The sequence below is a fragment of the Rhopalosiphum maidis genome, chromosome 3 (assembly GCF_003676215.2).
Source record: "Rhopalosiphum maidis isolate BTI-1 chromosome 3, ASM367621v3, whole genome shotgun sequence".
NCBI lineage: Eukaryota > Metazoa > Arthropoda > Insecta > Hemiptera > Aphididae > Rhopalosiphum > Rhopalosiphum maidis.
Genome location: NC_040879.1, coordinates 38,626,197 through 38,649,943, shown reverse-complemented (window position 1 = coordinate 38,649,943; position 23,747 = coordinate 38,626,197). Strand labels below are relative to the sequence as shown.

The following is a 23,747-nucleotide window of genomic DNA, read 5'->3' as shown; positions in this document are numbered from 1 at the left end:
ATTGTTAACGGAGCCATTTTACAATATTTACAGTAAAATTGTTGATTAGGAATAGTCGGTCGTCGACATGCCTTTTATCAGTTATCTTGAAACATCAATATTATTGTTATACATGTATTACTTAATGTAAATTTAAAAACAACGTAGCTACTTATTATAATAATATTGGATTCAATATTTGAATTGTTTTCTTAATTACATAAAACAATGAATAAGTAATCGATTTATTTCACATCATGGTAGGTATCATTATTTCTTTTAAATATGTTACTATGATCCAATAAGAAATTTACCTATTTACCTAGTCTTTCTAATACAATAATAAATTACCTTCTGGGTTAAAACTATTATTAATTTCAATTAAGCATTGACTTAATTAAAAAATAAATAAATTTATTATTATATATTAAAGAATTACTCAATAAGTAATATGTATAGGCACATATATATATATATATGTATTATATTATCTTTAATTCAAATTAAAACATCTTATTAAAATAAGAAAAAGTATTTTACTATCAATGGATGAAATAGATAAAAAAACAAGTACATGATAATTATTCTCCCCCTGTTTTCTCTTTTAACTGATATAGTGGTATAATAACATAATAAAACAAAAGTGATGAGTGCTCCTTTTTTTTGTATTTATGGGCTACTAACTTTAATGAGTATGCTTTTTAATATTTAAACTATCTTCTCGTTTATAATAGGTGTAACTACCAAACAAAATAATCATTGAAAATATATTCTGATTTAAAATATTAGTAGTACAAGATTTATTTATTGGTTTTCATAATAACAACAGCAGAATTAATTCATTTTATTATAATATAATGTACTAATTAATGATTAAGACTTCACATAGAATAATAGTTATTCTCTTTGAAAATAAGTAGAATATTAAGAAATTAAATAATGTATTTTGAATTAACATTTCAGCGTTTTATTAAACCAGATGAAGTTATGTCGTTTCAAATATTTGAAAGAGAAGTAATCCAGTAGTTTTTTTTTAAGAACTATAATTTGGTATACATTATGTCAACTTGTATATCTGATGATTCAAATTCAATTAACGGTAATGACTAGTCATGAGTTAAATTCTGAATCAAATAATCTTTAAATGTCTATAATGTTACAATTTAAAATTTTTAATTTATACACATTAAAATTATATACCGTAATAATTACTTATTATTATTTAAGAACTTAAATTTAATTGTTAATTGTTTTGTTTTGTTTTATTATAGTATACAGTTATTTATTTCTTAAAATACAATTTAAATTATAGAAAGAATTTTTTGTATTAGAATTATTTTTTGAACTATATTTCCTAATTGATTATTTTAAAATGTTTTAGGTATTCCTGTATCACAAGTGAATTATTTTTGTACATATTGTCAAGATGAAATCTCAAGTTTTCCATGTCAATCAAATACTGCTTATAATTCAATGATTATTTTTATCCGTTGTGCAATTTGTGATGATTTTTTTCTTTGTTTAATGGTAACAATCAATTTGTAAATATTTAAACCCAAATAGTTTATTTAACATTAAAAAATGCATTGATTATTTTTTTAAAGTTTTATTTAATTTTTAAAAATTATAATGATAATATATATATATATATTATAATTAATATTATGTATAGTTAAAAGATTTTTTTTTATAAGCAAACATTTTCATTTTTCGTTATATTATAATTAGTAATTACATAAGGTGCCCAATTGTTTTTTAATTTTGGTAAATATTAATACTCTTAAGTTCATGTAATCATAAATAATTATGCTAAACATTTGCAAAATATGCGCAGTAAAAAAATCAAAAGTTAATTTAAAATAAAAAATATCCATTTATTTTTAGTAATTCTATCTTATTTCTTAAAATTTCAATCAATAATATTATTTCCATAGCACTATCATAACTAACAAACTTCAAACTACACTACTATGGTACATGAACAAAAAAAAAACCAAAGTAAATAAATAAATGAAGTCAGTATACTGGTAGCTTCAAAAAATTAACTATAGACCAAATATCTTAAAATACTCAAAATGTGCATTATTAAACTTTATATTTTTATAACTGTTGTTACAAAACAGATTTTTTTTCTCATATATACCTTTATAAGTTAATATTTCATAATTATATTTTAAAATAGAAATCGGATATTAAAATTTAAAGTAGTAGGGATTTTAAATTTTAAATTTATTAATGTCTTACAATTATTGTTATCATTATTATTTTAGTGTTTTTCCAGTGGAGCTGAAATAGGCTTCCATAAAAATTACCATGATTATAAATTAGTTGTAAGTATAAGGTATATTGTTTATATAAAATATTTATTAATATAATTTTGCATTAATTCATTTATAGACAATTTTTAAATCAAGTACTTTTTCAACAAAACTTTTGGATGCTTTAGAAGAATGGATTTCTGAAGACAACGAAAAATATTTAGGATCAAAAAAACTTGTGGATAGTTGGGAAGATGTTGCTAGTATAGTTGGATCTGAAAATCCTGAAGGTTTATTGAATATTATATTAATAATTCTTTTTTTTTTAAGTGTATTTATTATTTAATAACCTAACATTTTATATATTTTATATTTTTTCAAGATGTGAAAAAAGAATATTACAATACTTTTGTTAATGGATATTTTGGTCAAAATGTTATTAAACTAGTTAATAAACATATAGGATATCCCCAAGTTGTAACATTAGATCAAGCTGTTGCAATGGGCTGTTTAGAAAATTGTCCTATTTATTTCCCAACACGTAAAGTATGTTGTATCTATAGAACTTAATAATTATATTCTACTTGTATTTGTATAATCATCCACAATTTAATTATTTTTTATATCATTATTTTAATGTTTCATATTATTGTCCTTTTTTGTAACTCCCAGATCCAGTATAATTATTTGTTTATATTTTATCATTATAAATTCATTGTGATCATTCATATTGTTTAATATATTAAATAAATATATTTTTTTCAGTACCTAAAAATTCCAGCAGATAGAGAAAAAAAAGAAGATTATGAAATTATAGAAGAAAATATTAAATTTAATCGATATAATAATCAGGTATCTATTACATTTAAAATAATTAAATCAGAGATTCCCAAACATTTCATAGTATGATCCATTTTGTAAAATATTAACATTTTGATGACCCACAACATACTAATGAAATTTTTTCCCCTAATTGATCGCTATTTTCGTGATAACTTAGTCTCATATCTATATTTTGTTATGGTGATATATCAATGGTACACTTATAATATCATCACATATAATGTAGATTATGTGATAAGTAGTATACTATATGTCTCTATACGTTATACATTTGTTAATTTGACAAAATAAAAATATTAATAGCCAATAAATAAAAATATGTGCATACCATGTAATAATTTTTTATTTAAATTATGACTATATAAGAATTAACACAACAAATTTTACAAAAATACAGTATTAAGTAATTACAAACTTAATATTAAAAATAAAAATATATTAAATTTTGTACTGAGGAAATTGTATGCCAATTATTAAGTTTTTTTTAACTTGTTAGTTATTTACTATATTAAATATTCTAATTAACAATATCTTCTGTGCATTGAAAAATTATTTATATTTTTTTTATTTAGGATCTAACATTGCAAAATAAGAATATATTAGATAGTTACCAAGTACAATTATTATTACAATGTGTTGGAGAATTTGGCTATGGAAATTGGGAAGATATGTGTAAACAATATAATACAATTATAAACATGGAATATCCAAGAGGAAAACGCACATATTTATCAGCAATAAGTAATTAATTTTTATTTTATTTCTTTACATATTATTATAATATTAAATTTGTACTATGTTATCATGTATCATAGAGATACAATAGATTTGTTATGTGTATAAATAGTTAAATTATTTCAATTTTAAGAGGACAGCCCACCCATATGTGTTATTTCCGTCTTACACACGTAAGACATAGTAAATTTTCGTTTGCCAGTTTCAACAGTGTGCTTTTAGTTTTGATATTAGAGTGAATTGACCTATTATCAAACTTTTAGTTAAGAACATTATCTGTGTTCTTTCATTGGTTTTTTATGATATTTTAATTTTTAAGTGAGTTATGAGTATGAAAAATATTTAAAAATGCTCATTATTTACTTAAAAATTAAAAAATCATATAAAATCAATGAGAGAACACATATAATGTTCTTAACTAAAAGTTTGATAATAGGTTAATTCACTCTAATATCAAAACTAAAAGCACACTATTGAAACTGGCGAATGAAAATTTACCATTTCTTATGTGTGTAAGACAAGGAAAACACATGTGGGTGCACCGTCCTCTTAAGTAACTACAATTAATAATTTAGTTAATTTTAAATGTATTTCAAATCAATTAAGAATTATAGTATATCTATAATAATTTATTTATAAAAAATGTTTATTTAATTTTATTCTTAGCTACACAGAGGTCATAAGTTATGAAAATTATTAATCAACTTCAATACTAGTTGTATTGTTAGATATATTTTCTTAGTATTAGTTATATACATTACTAAACCAATATGTTAAAATAACTATTGATAAATATTTATAAATAGAAATTAAAGAAGAATATGTACTTCGTTTTATTCAAAATCCTATTTTGCGTGGAACTTGGTTACCGTCCTCAATTACAAGACCTCAAATACCTGATCGAACAAAACGTATTGAAGGACCTAGATGTGATTATGAACATGTTTTAAAAAAAGTAATTTTGTAATTTTATATCTAGTCAATATATATTTTTGATTTAATATTTAATGAATATCATCTTAATTATTGTTTTCAGCAACTTCCTATTGAAGATTTGGATATTTTTTTTTATCCACCCTCAATAAATGATGTAGATGAATACAAATATACAATTGAAGAACCAAAAATTGAAACAAATGAATCAGCTGAATCCAAAAGTTTGTAAAAAAAGAATTTTTAGTCAAAATATTTTTTTGTTCTGTTCAATTAAATTTCTAATTTGTTTTTAATAATAAAAAAAAATAAATGAGAAATTGAGAAATATTGAATTTAAAAATAAACTTTTAATAACCAGTACTTGTATTGAATTAAGACTTATGTTAGACCTTTTAGTTAAGTTCATAATTAGTGATAACTTTTGAAAAAAATTGACTTTGTACAAACATCATGAATAATGATAATTGCAAGTTTAAATCTATTATTTAATTGATTCAAAATAAAAAAAAAAAACAAAAATTTTTTTTTAAATATTTAATTTATTTTATACAAGGAAAATTACAGAGATAATATTTTGTCATTTATTTTTCCATCTAGTTCAAATTAATGAGCTTTTCAGAAACTAAAAGAAACTTTTAAATCACTATCTACTAGTATCAAAAAATGTTATTATTTAAGCCGTGTGCGTATAAAAATAAAAATGTAAACTCCTTATAACAGCATTATATCTTTAAGATCTGTTAGAAATAAAAATATCATTGTTAATTTTTCTTATAGCTATTTTTGATTGAATCAAAAAAATTTTATATTATATAATAGAGTACACCACAATAATCATAATTTTTTTTTTTTTTTAGGAAAGTGTTTAGTTTGTACATACTGTCAAGATGAATTTGAAGTTATAGGTTATCGGACAGACAGTCATAAATTTTCAAATTACAAATTAATTACTGTATATACTTGTTGCTCAAATAAACAGACTTGTGAAAATTTTTATCTATGTCTAGTGGTTAGTTATACATTTATATTAAATACATTATTATACCATTATTTGGTATATACTAGGTAATTCTATTATTATAAAAGTATAACATACTCATTATTTCGAAATCCACTTACATTTATTTTGTTTTTTTTTTACTTAATTTCCAGTAGAAATAAAACAATATTTATAAAAAAAAAAATAATATATATATTTCTTAATATTTTTATCATTTTTATTTTTAAAGTTGCTTATTATTTTGAATGACGACATACGTTATTTTATTTCATACTCAGAAACATAAAATTTTTAGAGGTATTTGCAATATAAAAATCGAAATTTAGATAAGTAGTTTATGAGTTAAGTATTTATAGCATAGGTTAGTGGAATAGTAGACCAAAATTTTTGCAGATTATCCCCGTACTACTTTACTCCTCTCACCTAAACCTTAAAATATTTTTAACTTAAAAACTACACATCCAATTTTCGATTTTTATCATATATCAAAGTACTCCAAAAAAGATTGTGCTTTAGAATATGAAATTAAAAATGTATCACATAAAAAAGTTAAAATATAAATTATTTTAATATTATTTTATTTTGACTGTTAATTTTGTAGACAAAAATAATATCAAAAATGTTAATAATTTTGGTATAATAAGTTATTTGATAAAAGAATTACACTGTATATATTTTTTTAAATAATAATTCAACCTGGTTGTAGTGTTTTGCGAGTGGAGCTGAAATTGGAAAACATAAAAATAGTCATGATTATACTTTGATAACTGAAGTGAAAGTATGTATTTCATTTTTTTTTTATTTATTATTATTACTATTGTCTTAAGATTAAGGCTTCAAAAGCATAGGTTATTAACCTAAAATTTAGCTTTACATTACATTATTTATTATTAAATATTAAATAGAACATATAAAAGATTTCAGATATATTTATTTAATCTCTTAATAGTATTTTTATTTTATTATTTTTAGACTTATTCTAGTGAAGCTTATTTTCAAGGGTCCAATTGGACTGCTATAGAAGAATTAGCATTTTTATATGCTTTAGAAGAATGGTTATGTGAGCACTCTGATAAATACATAGATCCATTAAATTCTGAAAATTGTATTACAGATTGGGATTCTGTTGCTCAACATATTAGATCCAAAACAGTTAATGGTAAGCTAATAATTATTTTTATAACTATAATTTGGAGAATTTATAATTATCAAAAAGTTAATTGTTCCTTTCCCCTGAAACATAAGTATTTTCAAATTGAAAATAAAAAAGTTTTCTACTAAAATTGTTAACTTATATGTATCTGTCGTAAAAATGTGAAAGTCAAATTGTTGATAACCTTTTTTTTCCAACTATAATAATAATACTCATCTAAGAAATTAATTGAACATGGTTAAACATATTTGAACTTAATTTCTTTTTCACAATCTGTCTCAATATATAACAAACAGTAGAGTAGGATAAATTTGACAAAAAGACATATTTCACACAAAATGAAGAATTCTTTCACTGTATATCAAAAATATATCCCTCAATTTTTTGTGATATAAATAAATACCTAGCTAGTTTATAATACATGTGACAAGCCACAAAGACATTTTTTTTATTTCTACCACTATTTTACCACTTCTTTAATAGTATTTCAGTAATCTTAAGAAAACTCTTCCAAAAACTTTTGAAATTATGAAAGCGTACATAAGTGTAATTGATAATTATTTGGCTGTGTTTATGTGAAATAAAAAAAATATTTTCTACAGTTAGCTTATAATGGTTGATAGATTTTGATATTTTTATCTAAAATAATCATAAATATACTTATTTTATGAAATATTGTTCATTTAAATTTATCATTCCTGTTTAAGATTATGATATATATTTTATACTTGAATCATTTTATTTATTTAGAAGCAAAATCAGAATTTGAAAATTTAATTTTAAATCCAAGGATTTGGCAACTTTTTAAAATATATGCCCATGTTGAACCATTAATCACATATGAAGATGCAGTTGAAATGGGATGTTTCAAAACTTCTAATAAAACTTCAAGTGTAAGTAAAAATATAATTTGTCACCAACTATAATTTTTTTTATGTATAAATTATAAAGTGAAAACAGACATTTACCATTGGTATACATTTAACAGTTAATATTAGTAAACTATCTTAAAATGTAAGAAATATTATTCTTTAATATTGGACATCGCATCCACATGTGGGAACAATGATTTTATAAATATTAAATATTTTAACAAATTTTTATTTAGAAGAACCAATTTATTGTTTTTAGCTTTAATAATAAAATACTATTAAATATATATATATATATATATATATTATAAAATCTTAAGGTATATTTTACTTTTAAGGTTTTTAAAATATTTTAATTAGCATGTTAATCAGTATTTTTATTTAAATATTGAAGTACTGTAAAATAACCACAGATGATGTCTTTATATACTAATATAATTAGTTCTTCTGAACACTTATTTGTTATGTTTTGCGTTTATTTTACATGGACAACATATATTATAAGCATATAAATTATTACAATATTATTATAATATGATTTATATTTAAAGGTAAAACTGTAGTTGGCCTTTGATTTCGAGTAAAGATATTTGTTAGTCATACTCTTTAAGTAAAAGAATGCATTTAATTAGTAGATTTTTGTGTAGATTAAGTCTATATTTATTATTTTGGGCACTTAAATATTATAATTTAGTTATGTATGGTATTTATTACTTATTGGTATGCTAAAAATTACCTATGTGAAATGGATAACTTTGTAGTGAATATTTTAGCTATAATACCTACTTGTACATTTTTAATATCAGGTAAAAAAAAACTGTAAAATACAATAATGTATTAAAATTATTATTTTATAAAATAAATTTAGTAATATGAAATATTTATAATTTTGTAAATAATATTGTCTCAGCTGATAAAAATATAAATGTAGTAATAGTACTATTTTTATTTGATAATGAGTAGTTGATGTATATTTTTATTGTTTATAATATCTATTAAACATCAACAATGATTTTAGATTCTGCAATTAATTTAAGTTTCAGGTCAAGTTGATATTAAAAGTCTTACAAAGCACTAAGCTGCAGTGCAATTTATCTTCCTATATGTATCTTTATAATCATTAATTGATGTATCTTCGTAATGACTTAAATTTACATAATTAATTTTTTGATGCTTGAGAATAATGTTAAATATAATATTAGGTAGGTATTATAAATTACATTATTGAACCTTGACTAATCTGTGTTTTTGAATGAGTATAGGTAATTTATTTTCAACTTTGTTATGCATGTTTGCATGTTATTTGTTTCATAATCTTATAAAAAAATAATTTAATTATAGTTTGTTTTTTAAGCAATGTATAAATATCAAATATTTTAACTTTTAAAATTTGTTTAAATCTCAATTGTTTTATATTTAATTGTTCTCTCATTAAGGCAATGGTTCTCAACCATTTTTTATTCATGTCATCTTTAACTACTAGAATCAAATACTGTGTCAACCTAACTTTAAAATAATAAACAATCTTAACTGTTTATTTTAGAATTGTTCTTTTATATATATAAAAAAAAAAAACAGTACACAGAAAAATACTAAATTGGCAAATAAAAAAAAATAAGAGCAAAAATAATTATAATTTGTATAAATTTAATGGGAAACTTTGTGTCATTCCTAAGCTGGGTTCATGTCATCCTGGTTGAGAACCACTGAATTAAAGCACAGTTTATTTTTCAATCAAACCTTGGAACACAAAATGGTTTTAATATTTATTCTAAATAAAGTCTTGTATTGTTAATTAGCTTATTTAATTTACAATGTTTTAAGTCCTGCTATAAACTCCATAAAAAATAATATTCTTTAATTATGTTAATTTTTTACTAACAAAATATAAATTGTCTGTAAAAATATACCTACTTTTTAATTAATATGTTAAATTTCTATCGGTACGATAGAACCTATTTTTTTGTAATTTTATAATTGTTATGAATTTTAAATTAAAAGTAACACTAACTAATAATTATTTTATAGATAATAACAGATACAGAAGAAGAATCGATAGAAAATGAAAAAAATACGTGGAATAAATCAGATTTAGAGTTATTATTAGATTATACGACTATATATGGTTATGGTAATTGGGAAAAAATTGCAGAAGAATTCAATAAAACTAATTTTTATGAACATATTGGAAAAGTTAATTATTTTATAATAAGAACTCCTGAAGGTATGTACTAGATTTTTTGTTAATATTTTTTTATAATTCATACTGTGTATACAACTTTATACTTTCTTAACATGTTTGGTATTATAAATATATTGTATTTTAATTTATATACTTAATAACAGAAATAAAAAAGGAATATTTACTTCGATACTTTGAAGATCCAATTAGGCGAGGAACTTGGAAACCACCATCAAATAAGCCATTAATTTTAGATCGTACATGGTCTTTTAAACAACCTATTAAAATGAAGTATCCTGTAGTGGATTATAATTTATTCGCTTATACTAGTTATAATAACATTGCTGATGAATTTGAATATGTATGAAATAATCGTTCAGAACTATCTTTTATATTTTTATTATTATTCATATTAACTACTTTAAATTTATTATTTTTATTAGCCTTATATGAATATAGCTGAATCTTCTTTGGATAATGTGGAAGATTTTGAAACTAATATAGAATGTTTTCATTCAAAACATTCTATGGAAAAATATAATGGCACTACCAAAGATGTAATGGATACTAAAAATACCTTTGTAAGATATACTATAATATAAATTATAAATCAATATTTTTAATGTAATATATTTATTTATAAATTACTCTACTTGGAATTAATGTATTGTGTAGTAAATTGTTCTTGTATTATATACTAATATAGCAATATTTTACTACTGTTCTTAATTATGACTCAAACATAAAATAATTTAAAATTAAAATGAATGTATTTTACTTGATTACATCATTGATTCAATGTGAATAATTGTAATTTATATTTGCTGTTATTTATATTCATATTTAACATTTTCTAGAAATCAAAAGATCTATGTATGAGCACCATGCTCAATATTAAAAAAGGTAATATAGTTTTTTTAAAAAACATTATTTATCAACTTATTAATTTTTTTATTATTTAAATCTGTTACAGTAAAAGCATTAATTTCTCTAGAACGGTATAATGATGTTTTATGGGATCGAAGAATAGCTAAAAAATGTGTTCACAATTATAGATTGATTGAACATTTTGCAATGTACAAAAATAAAGAATTACCAAAAATAAAACCATTGTGAGTATAATCATTTATAATATTATAAATTAAAAACTTAAAACATATTTTTCTAATTTTGACTCATGTGTTTAGGTATTTGTTATTTTCTGCAATAGATTATGAAAATAATAATATAATATAATCTTACTTTAGCAAATAATTTAATTGAACATTAATTGTACATGTATTTAAATTAAATTATTTTTGAAATACATTTGTAAATTTTTTATTATTTTATAATTTAATTATAACATTTACAATTATTGTTTATATTTGTGTAGTGGCACCGAACTATAAATTGCCCTATATCATGTTTAGATCAGATAATGATAACATTACTTTAAAAAATACTTATTCTAATTTATAAAATGTACTACATTTTAAAAGTCCTAAAGTTGTTATATGACCAATTGGCCTAAGTTCTTATTTAAAGTTGTATTGTATTACATTTTAATCAGTGCTCGAATTGGGGGGGAGGGTGCACAGGGGGACGGAGCTCCCCAAATATTTATTTATTTATTTATTTTGTGTACCCCAACTTTATTTTTTCTCAGGAACAGATGGGAGATGGCACAAAATAAGGTCCAAAATAATTTTTATTAAAATGTGGATTTCAATTTATTATATAACAAATTTTACAATTTTTAGTATCAAAATTATTTTTAATAATAGTTTATTAATTTATTATTATTATTATTATCACTTCTATGGCCCTATATTTTTTTTTTGTAGTTTGCTTATTAATTAATATTATAATATATTAATATCATACTGTTCTTTGCGGAAAAGACTTTGCCTATAATTTATTGTACATAATATCTATTCTATTATGAAGGTAGAACTAAAATATCTGTGTAGTGGAAAAGTAGTATTTAAAATATAATTTAGGTGTGCAAGGGGGGTATGGGGGGCAAAACGTCCCACTGGTCTGTGTTAAGTAATTGTACACTTAGAACGCAGTTTTTAAATTGTTGGATTAAGCTCCTCTGCTTATTTTTTTCCGATTCGAGTACTGATTATAATTGAAAATATGTATAACTAATATGTTTTTTATTTACATTTTTAGTTCTGAACAAACATTTGTGGAACGTTTAGTGAAAATGTCAAGATTTATGAATATTGACGTTCATAGGGCCTTGATTGAAGGATTAAAGAACGAAAAACTGTTAAGACTGCGATTAATTGAATTAAAATATTATAGGATAATAGGTTTAACAAAACTATCTGATATCAATAAATTCAATAAATTACAAAAATATAGACGTCAAAAGGTTAGTAAAACACTTATTTTTCAAAATAAATAATTATGTACATATAATTATTGTTAATTATTTTTTGTTTTTTTTTAGAAACTATCAACACTTCTTCATACTGAAGATCAATCGGATCATAAATTTCAAACATTTAATGAAATTCTAAAACCATCAGGATCTAATGAAAATGGGTAATTAAGTTAATATATTTAGTGTTGGAAATAATCTATTACTAATTACAATTACAAGGATTATATTATCTATTATCTATAATTTTAAATTAATGAATTAATTAAATATTCATTCTATGAATTATATGTGGGTAAATATAATGCAATAGAAATATTCTATATATTTTATTACTAATTAGTAAGATTTAGGTTTAAAAGAATTTGATGCGTATTAAAAGATATATATTTAATATACGAAGGTATATAATTCTTGACTATACACAATTGTTTTTCATGCATTACTATCAAAATGGCATAGTTTTACTTTCTACTTTTGTCTTTTTAAAAAATAAAACATTTTTGTCAAATTACCAACGTATTAGAATAATTAAGGACATATTTTCAAATGAAAACAAATTTGCAATTTTTAATGTAATGTTTTTAATTATATTATTAAAATATACACATGTGTCATTAACAATGATAGATATTGCTGATGTTAGATGTACATATTAGAAAAGTGCTTGTTAGTACTAAAATTATTGAGTGCTTATCAAAATACCAAAATGTCCAAGAAATTATTAATAATTTATCTTCTGTTTAAATGTGTTATGAATTATTAAATTGTATTTTATTATAATATCAGTATACCAGATGATAATTAATTGGTAGAAACTTATTACATTTTTTTTTTTGCTTTTATATTACATATACATTTTTTTGCCAATTTAAAGTGCTATTTATTATACTTGTTTTGCCTTAAAGGACTACACAACACAAAAAATAAGTTTTTTTTATTCGAAAAAATGTTCATTTATAAAAATAATAGTATAGGTTTTACATTTATACTCACATTATCCAATAAATTATGAGCAATTAAAAAAATATGTGTAATGTCATTGGGCCCTACTGTCATAATTGCCTATCTTATACTCATATAAGATACTCGCTTTACACAACGATTTACCACCCTACCACCCTAAAACTTTTATTTTTGAAATTAAATTTACGCAGAAATGTGTGGTTTTATATGTTTAAGATGATACAAGTATCATCATTTCAATACACCGCTAAGTTTTTTAAATATTAAAAATCTTAATCAAGCTATTTTTGTTAGACAACACGTTACGGCGAGTGGCAGTCAGAGGGCCTTTTTACACGTATAAGATAGGCAATGCTGATGAGAAAGGCCCAATGACGTCACGTGGCTATTCTACATTTCTTAATATCTCTTAAACTTAATATAATAATTTTTTTACATCGGATTTTCACCAAATTAAAAGAATTTTTTTTTTGTGTTGTGTGCTCATCAAAGTCATATTATAGGTATGAATAATTTTACTAATCAAATATTTAATCAAAAAGTATAAATAAATTCAATTAATGTTTATTTAATTTTTTAAAATTATAAATGTTAACTATACAAATATTATTCATCTGTTAATCATTGAGTTTTTTTTTACTTAAACTAAATTTAACTACATATTTTCCATAATAATAAATAATAAATTATTATTTACTTAAATATAAATTAATTTTAGTAAAATATAATAACTATTTTATTATTATATTATATTCAATATATTTGTTCAAAATTATATAAATCTCAAAAAAACAAAACTATAATAATAAATATGAATAACTGTTATAAAAATTTGAAAAAAATGGTAAATTTTTTTGTTTTTTACAATATATTAAATTAATCACTAATTAACTTAATTTCTCTGACTCTTAAAAATACAAAATATGTTCATTTTTAATATACAATAGCAGATGCAGATACAAAATAAATAATATACATGTAGTTAAATACTTTTATACTATTCATGATATTTTTTTGAAAATTGTATAATATAATCAATGTTTTATAAAATATTTACCTATTAAATTCTATGTATATCGCCTAGGATAAGTATAAATGTATTATTTCTTATAAATTAAAAAAATGTTAGAAGCATATACTGCTTATTATGCCACTTGATTCTTAATTCTTATAAAAAATAAATATACAAATTATAAAATATGCAATGAACTCATAGACATACAAAATAATCAATATCACTTTTATACTCTATTGTTTGTTTTATAAACTGTAATATTATGAGTGGATAAAAAATAGCTACTGCTTGTAACCCATCAAAATTTTAAAATTTGCATATTTATTTTTTCTTATTGTTAATTCAAGAATATTCGTTCGTTTTTAAAAGTTGGTTATTACTGTTCTACATAAAAAAAATTTAAATGACCCACAAATTTTCATGTATAGAATTAATTACTTGAATATATTTGAAAAATAATTACTAATTATTACTGATTTCAAAATCTTAAACTTTTGAAAATTATACTATGTATAATAAAATTCATAAAATAAGTTAACTTATGAATAATTTTATTGAATTATATTAAATATTTATCTTAATTTCTTAAAATGTATATTTATTATTGCAGTTATGTTCAAAATACATGATTCAAACTATTATTTAAAAACAAAATGTGAGATATTAAACGTAAGTACAAATTGTGTTTATTAATTCTAAATGTAAACCTTTGATCATAATATTATATATTAAATCATTTTAAATACTTATATAAGTACTTAGTGTAGTAGTATTTATATTTATGTTATAATAAATGAATTTTCATTGACATTTAGATTTTTTAAATAAATGTATTGTGTATATTATTTATTTTATTTTATGTTGTTGACTTTAATTTGGAGCCCAATAATAAAAAGGCAAGTATAAAATATATCATTTTTTGTCAACAGAAATAAATTTTTAGTTTTATAAAATAAGTTGGATAATCTTCACATGATAATTTCTTTTTTAACTCTGAAATGTAGATATAAATTTAATATTTATTAGTGAAAAAAAAATGTTCATTAACACTTTGACTGCTGACGTCGACAAATTGTATTTGTTCTATGCGGCGGGCGTCGACAACCTGTATTACTTTCTGAACTCTCCCAATTATACTAGCATACAACAAGCTATTTGTGCTTGTGCCACCGCACAGATAAACAGTTGAAATTGTTTAATTCGCAGTGGTTTGATATTCCGGGTATTTTTTATATTTTTATTATTTTTACTATTGTTATTACGAAAAATGTTCAGCATAGGGAAATCACTCAGGTCAAACCATGCCGCAGTCAAATTGTTAAATATGGTATTAGGGAAAATTTTATAATATTAGATTTTATTATTTATACAATTATTATTATTTATTATGCCTTAAGAAACTATAAGTTCCAACACCAATTTTGCAAATGTCATAACATGTATTATTAATTATATCAATCCGACTACACAATTAATTTATCTATCTATGTAAGTATTTCCAAAATAAGTACTTCTTTTTTAATTCTTTTTTTAACTGTTTATTAACATCATTATAATACTTTTAAATTAACTAACTATTATTATTAAAAAAAAGTATTAGGTATTTTATTTTTATTTATCATAATTCTATAACTATTAAAAATAATAATATAAATTATGGTTGATAAGCAAGAGGTGAAGTTCTCTAACATAATAAAAATTAATTTATATTATTAATTTTTAAACCTGTTTTTTTTTTTTTTTTTTGGAGCGGGGAACTGTAGTTTGAAAATAATCTTAGCTAATATTTATGAATTTATAACTCATAACTTATGATTACTAAACTGTAGATTATATCTTTAATCTTGTTTGTTATTAAAACTATAATCATGTTTTTGTTGTTAATAAAATACATTATAATTGTTAAAACGAACCTTTTTTTTCTAAATTATTTAATAAAGTATTTATGATAGTAAGGTTAATGGAATTAACAAAAATTAATTTTGCATCTAATTGCCAAATTAATACTTAACTTAGAAATAAATATATTTGAATGAGTACACCTACTGCATAAGGATTAAAGTTTTGGAATTATGTAATTATGTATATTTAAATACATAAATAAAACTGAAATATTAATATATATTTTATTGTAATTTATTAAATTTAATAATATCTACTATGAGAAGTACAAATGCAATTAGAAATTGATTTAAATTAGTATTGATATTAGTAATTAATAAAAACATTAAATGATATAAGGGAATTAAGATAAATACCTATACAAATTGTATTTTTGATGAACGAAAAATAACAAGGTGTTTATACTAAAAATATATACACTTGAAACATATTTATCTATACTTTGTTTATAGACTTTGTTTTTATTCTACATAAATTATTATTTTAATATACAGTAAATTCCCGTTATAACGAATACCATTACAATGAAAAATCTCGTAATAACAAAAATCATAGAAGTTCCCTGCCGAAAAGCAGGGCTTATAAAGAGCTTATTTGAATTTACATTACAACAAAATGTCCGTTATAACAAAAAAAGAATTTGGTCCCCTTGAGTTCATTGTAACAGGATTTTACTATATTTATATATTATACCTTATGTTTTTTCTTAAAATTGTATCATTATCACTTATACTCTTATTTGTAATCCTATATTCCTAATTTTAATGAATTCCCATTTATATGTAAATCAAGTTCATATTTTATATCCAGTTGCAATATAAATAAATGATCTAGTTTTTATTTTTAATTTATTACATTTTTAATCGGAGAAGTCTAAATTACTACATGATATGGTAAATATATATATAATTACATAATTATTATTATCAAAAATTTACTCATTTACTATTACAAAATATTATTATTTAACTTATAAAATAAATAGATTTTATAAAAAAATTTACAAAATGTGTAAAGCTGAGAAGTTCTGAAGCATTTTTTGACTATGATAATATTATTAATATTAACTAATAGGTATTAGTCAGCTGACTACTTAAATTTATAATTTAAAATTTTATACTTAATTACTTCATTAACATTTTAAGATGACAAGTAATAAGAACAATAATAGTGTAAAATCAGAATAAATTAAATTTCAGAAAGATAAATTTTTAAATTTACTTTTATTCTATAAAACTTTCATGTTATTTAAATTATCATTTTCTATACCTGATAGAAATTTTTAAATATTTGTTCTAATCTAAAAATTTTTTTTTTTAAATTTGATACAAATGATTAAGCTTGATTAAACGCTTAAAATATTAATACAAGATCCCATATAATTTATTAAGTATTTATATTTTATGTTTATAGAATAATTAAAAATACACAATAGGTATGCATCATTCTTTTTTATGAACATTTTAAATTGACAAAAATTAAAAAATTGTAATGTAGTTGAACATTTATAAACTTATAAAGATTACCTACAAATACAAAATACATTCATTACTCTGTTTAGAATCTAAAAATAATTAAAATTGCATAACAATTAATAAAATTCTAGGATGATTGTTGAAAAATTCAATAATTTTAATCGAAACTTTAACTCGTTGTCGTTTAGTCAATTTTTGTTTTAAAGCTATGGTAAAATTGACCAAATTGACTTAAAAAATGTCGGTCTATCCAAATCTGTTGTTAAAAGTGTTGCTATTTAAAAAAATGCAAGTTGTGTTGCGCGTGCGCACAACTAAAGAGTTATAAATTTTAAAACAATGAAAACTATCGAAAAATGTGTATTTAGGCATTCCCTATATCTCCTCTCGAAAACCGCATATCAATCCGATTTCACTGGACAGAATAATTTAGTGTTACCTTAAACATTCAGACATTAAGTCTGACTAAAAGGCTGCGAGTTTTAAACATGGGCATAAAATTTCCTTCCTAATCTCTTTAGCACTGAAAAATGTAGTAATTATGATAAATGATAATATTATAATGATATATTTTTTTTGGTGAAAATTCTGAAAATTTTGCTTCATAACTTCTATTCTAATGAACCGATTTCCATAAAATAAGAAAAAAACAACTCTTAGTAAGATTAGACATTTTTCAGCATAAACTTGAAGTAAAATGGTCAAATAGTTATGGATAAATAATATGACTATATAGGAGAACGTTTTAAGTGAGCCTAAATGGAAACGTTGATATGATATACTATTACTTGTCCATAAAGATTTTTTAACTGAGCGTTAGAAACCACCGAATAAAAACGAATAAATAATATATAATTATAAGCATACTGCCATATTATATTCATATTTCTATTTTCTTAGGCATTATGCATAAATAATTTATTCTACATTATACTTACGGTTTATTTTTTATGATTACGGATAGGCATATATTATGTCTGCTTATAATGTATAATATATTGTTTATAATAGATACCTACCATGTTCATGTTTGTAGGTATAGATATCTACCTTGGTCTATGAGGTTATGATGACGATTTAAATCGATTTCTTAAACTTTTACATATCTTGCCTATAGACACTGATAAATACATCATATAATTTGTTTTAGTCATTAAGTATGGATGTCGAATAATATACTTATAACTTATAACAATTATGAAAAGTCTCTATAATTTATCTATAGAGATAAATCCTATATATATATATATATATATATATAATATTAGTTATTACTAGGAATGTCTACTACCAACTTTAACTTGGATACCTAACTAATTTATAAGTATACAATTTTTTTATTATAATTTTAGGTATATTTTATGATTCCAAAACTATAAAATGAATACTAAATTGCATTCTAATAGTAAGTATCTATCCACAAAGGTACCTGTTATATTTATTATTATTAAACAATGTTCTAAAAAGATATGTGTAATTTATACATGCGTGTGTGTGTAATGTGTAATGTGTACATGACAAATTAAATATATTTTGTCATGTTTTTGTATTTGTATATAATATATATTTATAAACAATCAGTGCTGTGAATACAATGCATTTTTATATCGCGATGAATTTTATTCTGAATAAAGGTTAAAAGGATAAACATTTGAGAAACAATTGCAATTTGCAGTTTAACTACCATGCGATTTTTAGGGTTTTTTTTTTTTGATACATGTATTTTAACGAATTAAAAACGATGATACAAAAAAAAAAAAAATATGCGCAAATCATTATTTTGGAACTTATATTCTTCATAGATAATATATAGATATTATCTGTGATATCCTTCCGAAGTTGTCATTTTACGTTTTTACGAACGCTCACAACGAAGTAATTTATAGCGAATTTTTAAAAAAAATTTATGGTGACTTTGTAAATTAACATTTTAAAACTTATACTGATAATATAAATTTGAACAAACTATTAGTTTTGAAATGAATAATGATGATTAATGATATAAAAATACATATAGTTTTTATCGTTTTTATTAATTTAATTAAACCGATACTTACAGAAAATATTGAGTAGACAAATATAAATTAAATCGTAATTATTGTAATTTTCAACATTCAGTACTTCAGTAGTTATATTTATGTATATCTCCAGTACTCTCGCGTTAGATAAAAACTAAAAAAATGTACAAACACAATTTTTCTTATAATATATGGAGTTAAAATTTGGTCGAAAAATTATGTAGGTAATTAAACGAAGAAATACGATTTTAAAAATTAAAAAATATTACCAGTGCGCCTTTAGGTACCTACATGCAACCTATTATTCAATTTTGTATACAGTATACACAATGGCATTTTCAAAACAATGAATAAAAATGTAACACTTACATTACAATGACTTACTCAAAGATGATATACCTACACTCTAAATCTGCGATTCAGCCCATTCAGGTTAAGTACTTACCTAACTTTCAGGAATGATCATCTATTTAGCCACTTTTTTAATTTATGTTTAAATAATCATATGAAAATATAATGAATTGTTACTAGATTATTACAAGTACTTAAATACCTGTTAGCTGTTACTATAATCTAATCCTAAATATAGGTACTTAATGTTTTGTTTGTTTTTACACTTTTAGATGATACTGGAAATAAAAGAACTAAACAAATTTTAATGCGAATAGAAAATATAATTTTAAATATTGTCAAGAATTTATACAATAATAATAAACTTGTGATAAATTTAACTAAACTATCAAATTGGTGAGAAACCTACTTTATAGGACTAGAGTACTAGACTAGTAAACATACTTATAATATTGATACATTTATTGGCTACTAATGACTAATCTATGTTTTACCTATAAATAGATTAAATATGTACAAACTTTGAATTTTATAATGTAATACATTTATAAAATATATTTAAAAACTTGTCCCTAGATAAAATAAATAAATCATTATTAAAATGTTTTTTGTAGGTCTACTTGTGTTTATGATAATAAAAAACATCTGATGACTAAAACTTTACAATTTCAAACCAAACGAAGTCGAATTAATAATACAATCATCATTTACCTTTTGTCAAAGATCTATAAAAATTTAATGACAAAAAACTCATGTACAACAAGGTAAAATGAGCAATAAATAATATTTGTTTATAATGAAAGTGTAAAAAAATTATTTTACTTTAATATTTAATAATAAATCTATTCCAATTTTACAAAATAATAACTATGACAGTTGGTATAATTGAATTAGTATTTATTTTTGATTTTAAGTTTGAGATATATGCATTTGTTGTTCAATAATTTATTCATTTTTTTTTTGGAAATGTCTTAGGACAGTAAAAAACTAAATACCTAATATAAAGGAAATATTATATAATATTTATTATAACCTATTTGTAAATTAAAAATATTAAAAATAATTAATAAGTTTTTAATATCCAAAATGTCTAGTAAATCTTTTGTATTATACCTACGCCTATTAGAGTAAGAATGTTTATAATTGTAAGATTTCTAAAAAATTATGTATTCGAGGTAATATAAAAAATTTAAAGTAGATACTTATTTACATAATAGGAAGTGCCTATGTTTAGTCTTTAGTATAAATATCATATTGATATAAGATTGTAGAAATGTAGTAACAATCAAAATACATAGATATGAAAAATGTATTGAAAACTACATAATATTCATAATCATGAATATAGAGTGGTGTTATTATTGTTAAATATATTATAAACATTTTAATATTTAATTTAATTGCAATTTAAATAATTTCAGAGAATTATACTACGGAGATACAATTCTATTCAAACATAGTAATACTGTGAGGAAAGCGCTTATAGATATATGTTGTTTATTAGGTACAAAATCTTGGGAACTGGGTATTACATTATCTTCTAGTGGTTTAGTAGCAGGAAATCTAATGATTTATATGTCTAATGGAACATCCCTTGATTGTTCTTGTACTACAGAAGGTAAAGTATTATTTCTTAGTCCTTTAAATTTATCATTTAAATACTTTTGAATTTTATTTCAACAAAAACTTAAAAAGACTTAAAAATTAAGAAATAAGTAGGTATCTACCTGGTGGTTGGTATCATAGCAGTTTAATTAACTAAATACTAAAAGGTAGTGAGATATTTTTTCTTACATAAAAGATACCTGAATAACTGAAGCCTACTTATTATCATTATTAAACTTTGATAAATTGTAAATTTTGGTAATATAATTAGATAGATACCATTTACTGTCACATAATTTTACTTTCTATTAGTTTTGAACTTCTTAAAAAAAACTACCATTTACTAGTTATTTCCTGAATATTATAGATACTTTTTTATGGTTTTAGGTTTACAAATACCTCAGGATATTTTAGAAATAGACAACTTAGAATCAAAAGCAAAATATATTCTAATAATTGAAAAAAATGCATCATTTCAAAAAATTATTAATGAAGGATTGTTGAATACAAATAAATGCACATTCATCATGATAACTGTGAGATATATCACAATTCTTATATATACTTTTTATTTTAATTTTTTATAAGACGACAATGTTAAATTATATTTTAGGGTAAAGGATTTCCTGATATCAATACCAGGTTGTTTGTGAAACAGTTGTCTTGTAAATTAAATTTACCAATATTAGCCTTAGTTGATGCAAATCCTTTTGGTATAGAAATAATGTGTGTTTACAGATTTGGCTCCAATGTAAGAAATAAATAACTACCATATTGACTTTCTAAAATAAAATATATACAAACTAATAAATCTATGTAATAAAAATATTGTTTTTAATTTTAGTTAATGATTTCTAATTTAAACTTTTTAGTCCATGGTTCACCAAAATGAAATGCTTTGTGTGCCATCAATAAAGTGGCTAGGAGTTTATCCTACAGACATAGTATCACTAAATTTACCAAGTATTACTTTAACTAATTTGGATCAAGAAAGATTGAAATCTCTTTTAAAAAGATCATATATAAATTCCAATCATAAACTTTTGCAACAGGTATTTTTAAAATTAAATGTCATAGGTTGTTCCCATAATGGTACCTATATTATAGTTAAAACCTACTGGATATTGAATAGTATTTTGTTTAGATTCTTAGTAGGTAATGTAATTAAATTTGTATGATTTTCATTAAAATGTACCTATTATTAATGTTTACACACAATTTACATTTTGGTACATTTAAAAGACCTAAAAGTATCATCCTATCTTATCTATAGATTTAAATTAAAATACAAAATGCAAAAATAAATTATTCAATTTTAAAAACTTGTATTTTTTTTTTTCTAATAATTGTAATCTTTTGATTAGGAAAATTCCAATTGAAATTGTTTTTATCATTTTAACCTGGATACTATAGTCTTGTAATTTTTTTACTTTGACTACTAAAATTATCAATGCAGAAACAATTTGATATATGCTTCCTGCAATATAGGTAATCATATCATTCACAAATAATTAGTCATTTATTTTTTAGGTATTAATGTTACACAATTTAAACAGAAAATCAGAAATTGAGTCATTGACAACATTCACTCAGACATATCTAACTGAGGTTTATATTAAAAAAAAAATTCTTACTCAAGACTTTATATAGAAAGAAAAGAATATAGGTACTAACTACAAAAAAATTTATCTAATAACATAGTTAATAATTCAGTATTATAATAAATATTTAAATGTTAAATCAGTTCTCAGTCAATATTTGATTACTTAAATAATAAAATAGAATACATTCTAATTAATTGTTAAATAATAATATAAACAATATCTTTAAACATTTTTATAGATTTTTACTATTTACGCATTTTACAAGTTATTTTTAATTATATTGAAATTTAAGTTTCTAATCATCTGATAATAAAATAATACCCACTTTATGTAATTGTATTATAACGTAGATGGTAATATGGTATAATATTAAAATACCATAATACTACACCCTTTAAAAACACAATTATAAACAAAGATAAATGTATCTTGAATTATACAAATGTTCCAATAATTAAATTTTGTTATAATGTCAATAG

The 23,747-nt window shown here is 21.6% G+C and overlaps 2 protein-coding genes across 4 annotated transcripts; both read left to right on the top strand.

Moving 5' to 3' along the window:
* Positions 1 to 120: 120 nt before the first annotated feature.
* On the top strand, positions 121 to 15,027 carry LOC113557385. Of its 3 annotated transcripts, none has more exons than XM_026962869.1 (22): positions 121 to 239; positions 943 to 1,078; positions 1,361 to 1,506; positions 2,250 to 2,309; positions 2,377 to 2,527; positions 2,620 to 2,783; positions 3,003 to 3,089; positions 3,653 to 3,821; positions 4,622 to 4,770; positions 4,852 to 4,972; positions 5,609 to 5,760; positions 6,458 to 6,529; positions 6,724 to 6,910; positions 7,655 to 7,797; positions 9,805 to 10,000; positions 10,123 to 10,319; positions 10,402 to 10,539; positions 10,816 to 10,861; positions 10,932 to 11,070; positions 12,119 to 12,323; positions 12,402 to 12,496; positions 14,924 to 14,942. In XM_026962869.1, the coding sequence occupies exons 2-22, from the start codon at positions 1,039 to 1,041 to the stop codon at positions 14,940 to 14,942; spliced, it is 2,676 nt and encodes an 891-aa protein (XP_026818670.1). In that variant the 5' UTR covers positions 121 to 239; positions 943 to 1,038. The 3 variants fall into 3 exon arrangements, with proteins under 3 accessions (XP_026818670.1, XP_026818671.1, XP_026818669.1); XM_026962870.1 differs by lacking the exon at positions 121 to 239 and adding an exon at positions 618 to 671; XM_026962868.1 differs by lacking the exon at positions 121 to 239 and having other exon boundaries at positions 1,039 to 1,078; positions 14,924 to 15,027.
* Positions 15,028 to 20,366: 5,339 nt separating this feature from the next.
* LOC113558875 (meiotic recombination protein SPO11) lies at positions 20,367 to 23,314 on the top strand. The gene is made up of 7 exons (XM_026964460.1): positions 20,367 to 20,455; positions 20,674 to 20,823; positions 21,481 to 21,677; positions 22,052 to 22,200; positions 22,278 to 22,415; positions 22,537 to 22,716; positions 23,195 to 23,314. The coding sequence occupies exons 1-7, from the start codon at positions 20,367 to 20,369 to the stop codon at positions 23,312 to 23,314; spliced, it is 1,023 nt and encodes a 340-aa protein (XP_026820261.1).
* Positions 23,315 to 23,747: the final 433 nt, after the last annotated feature.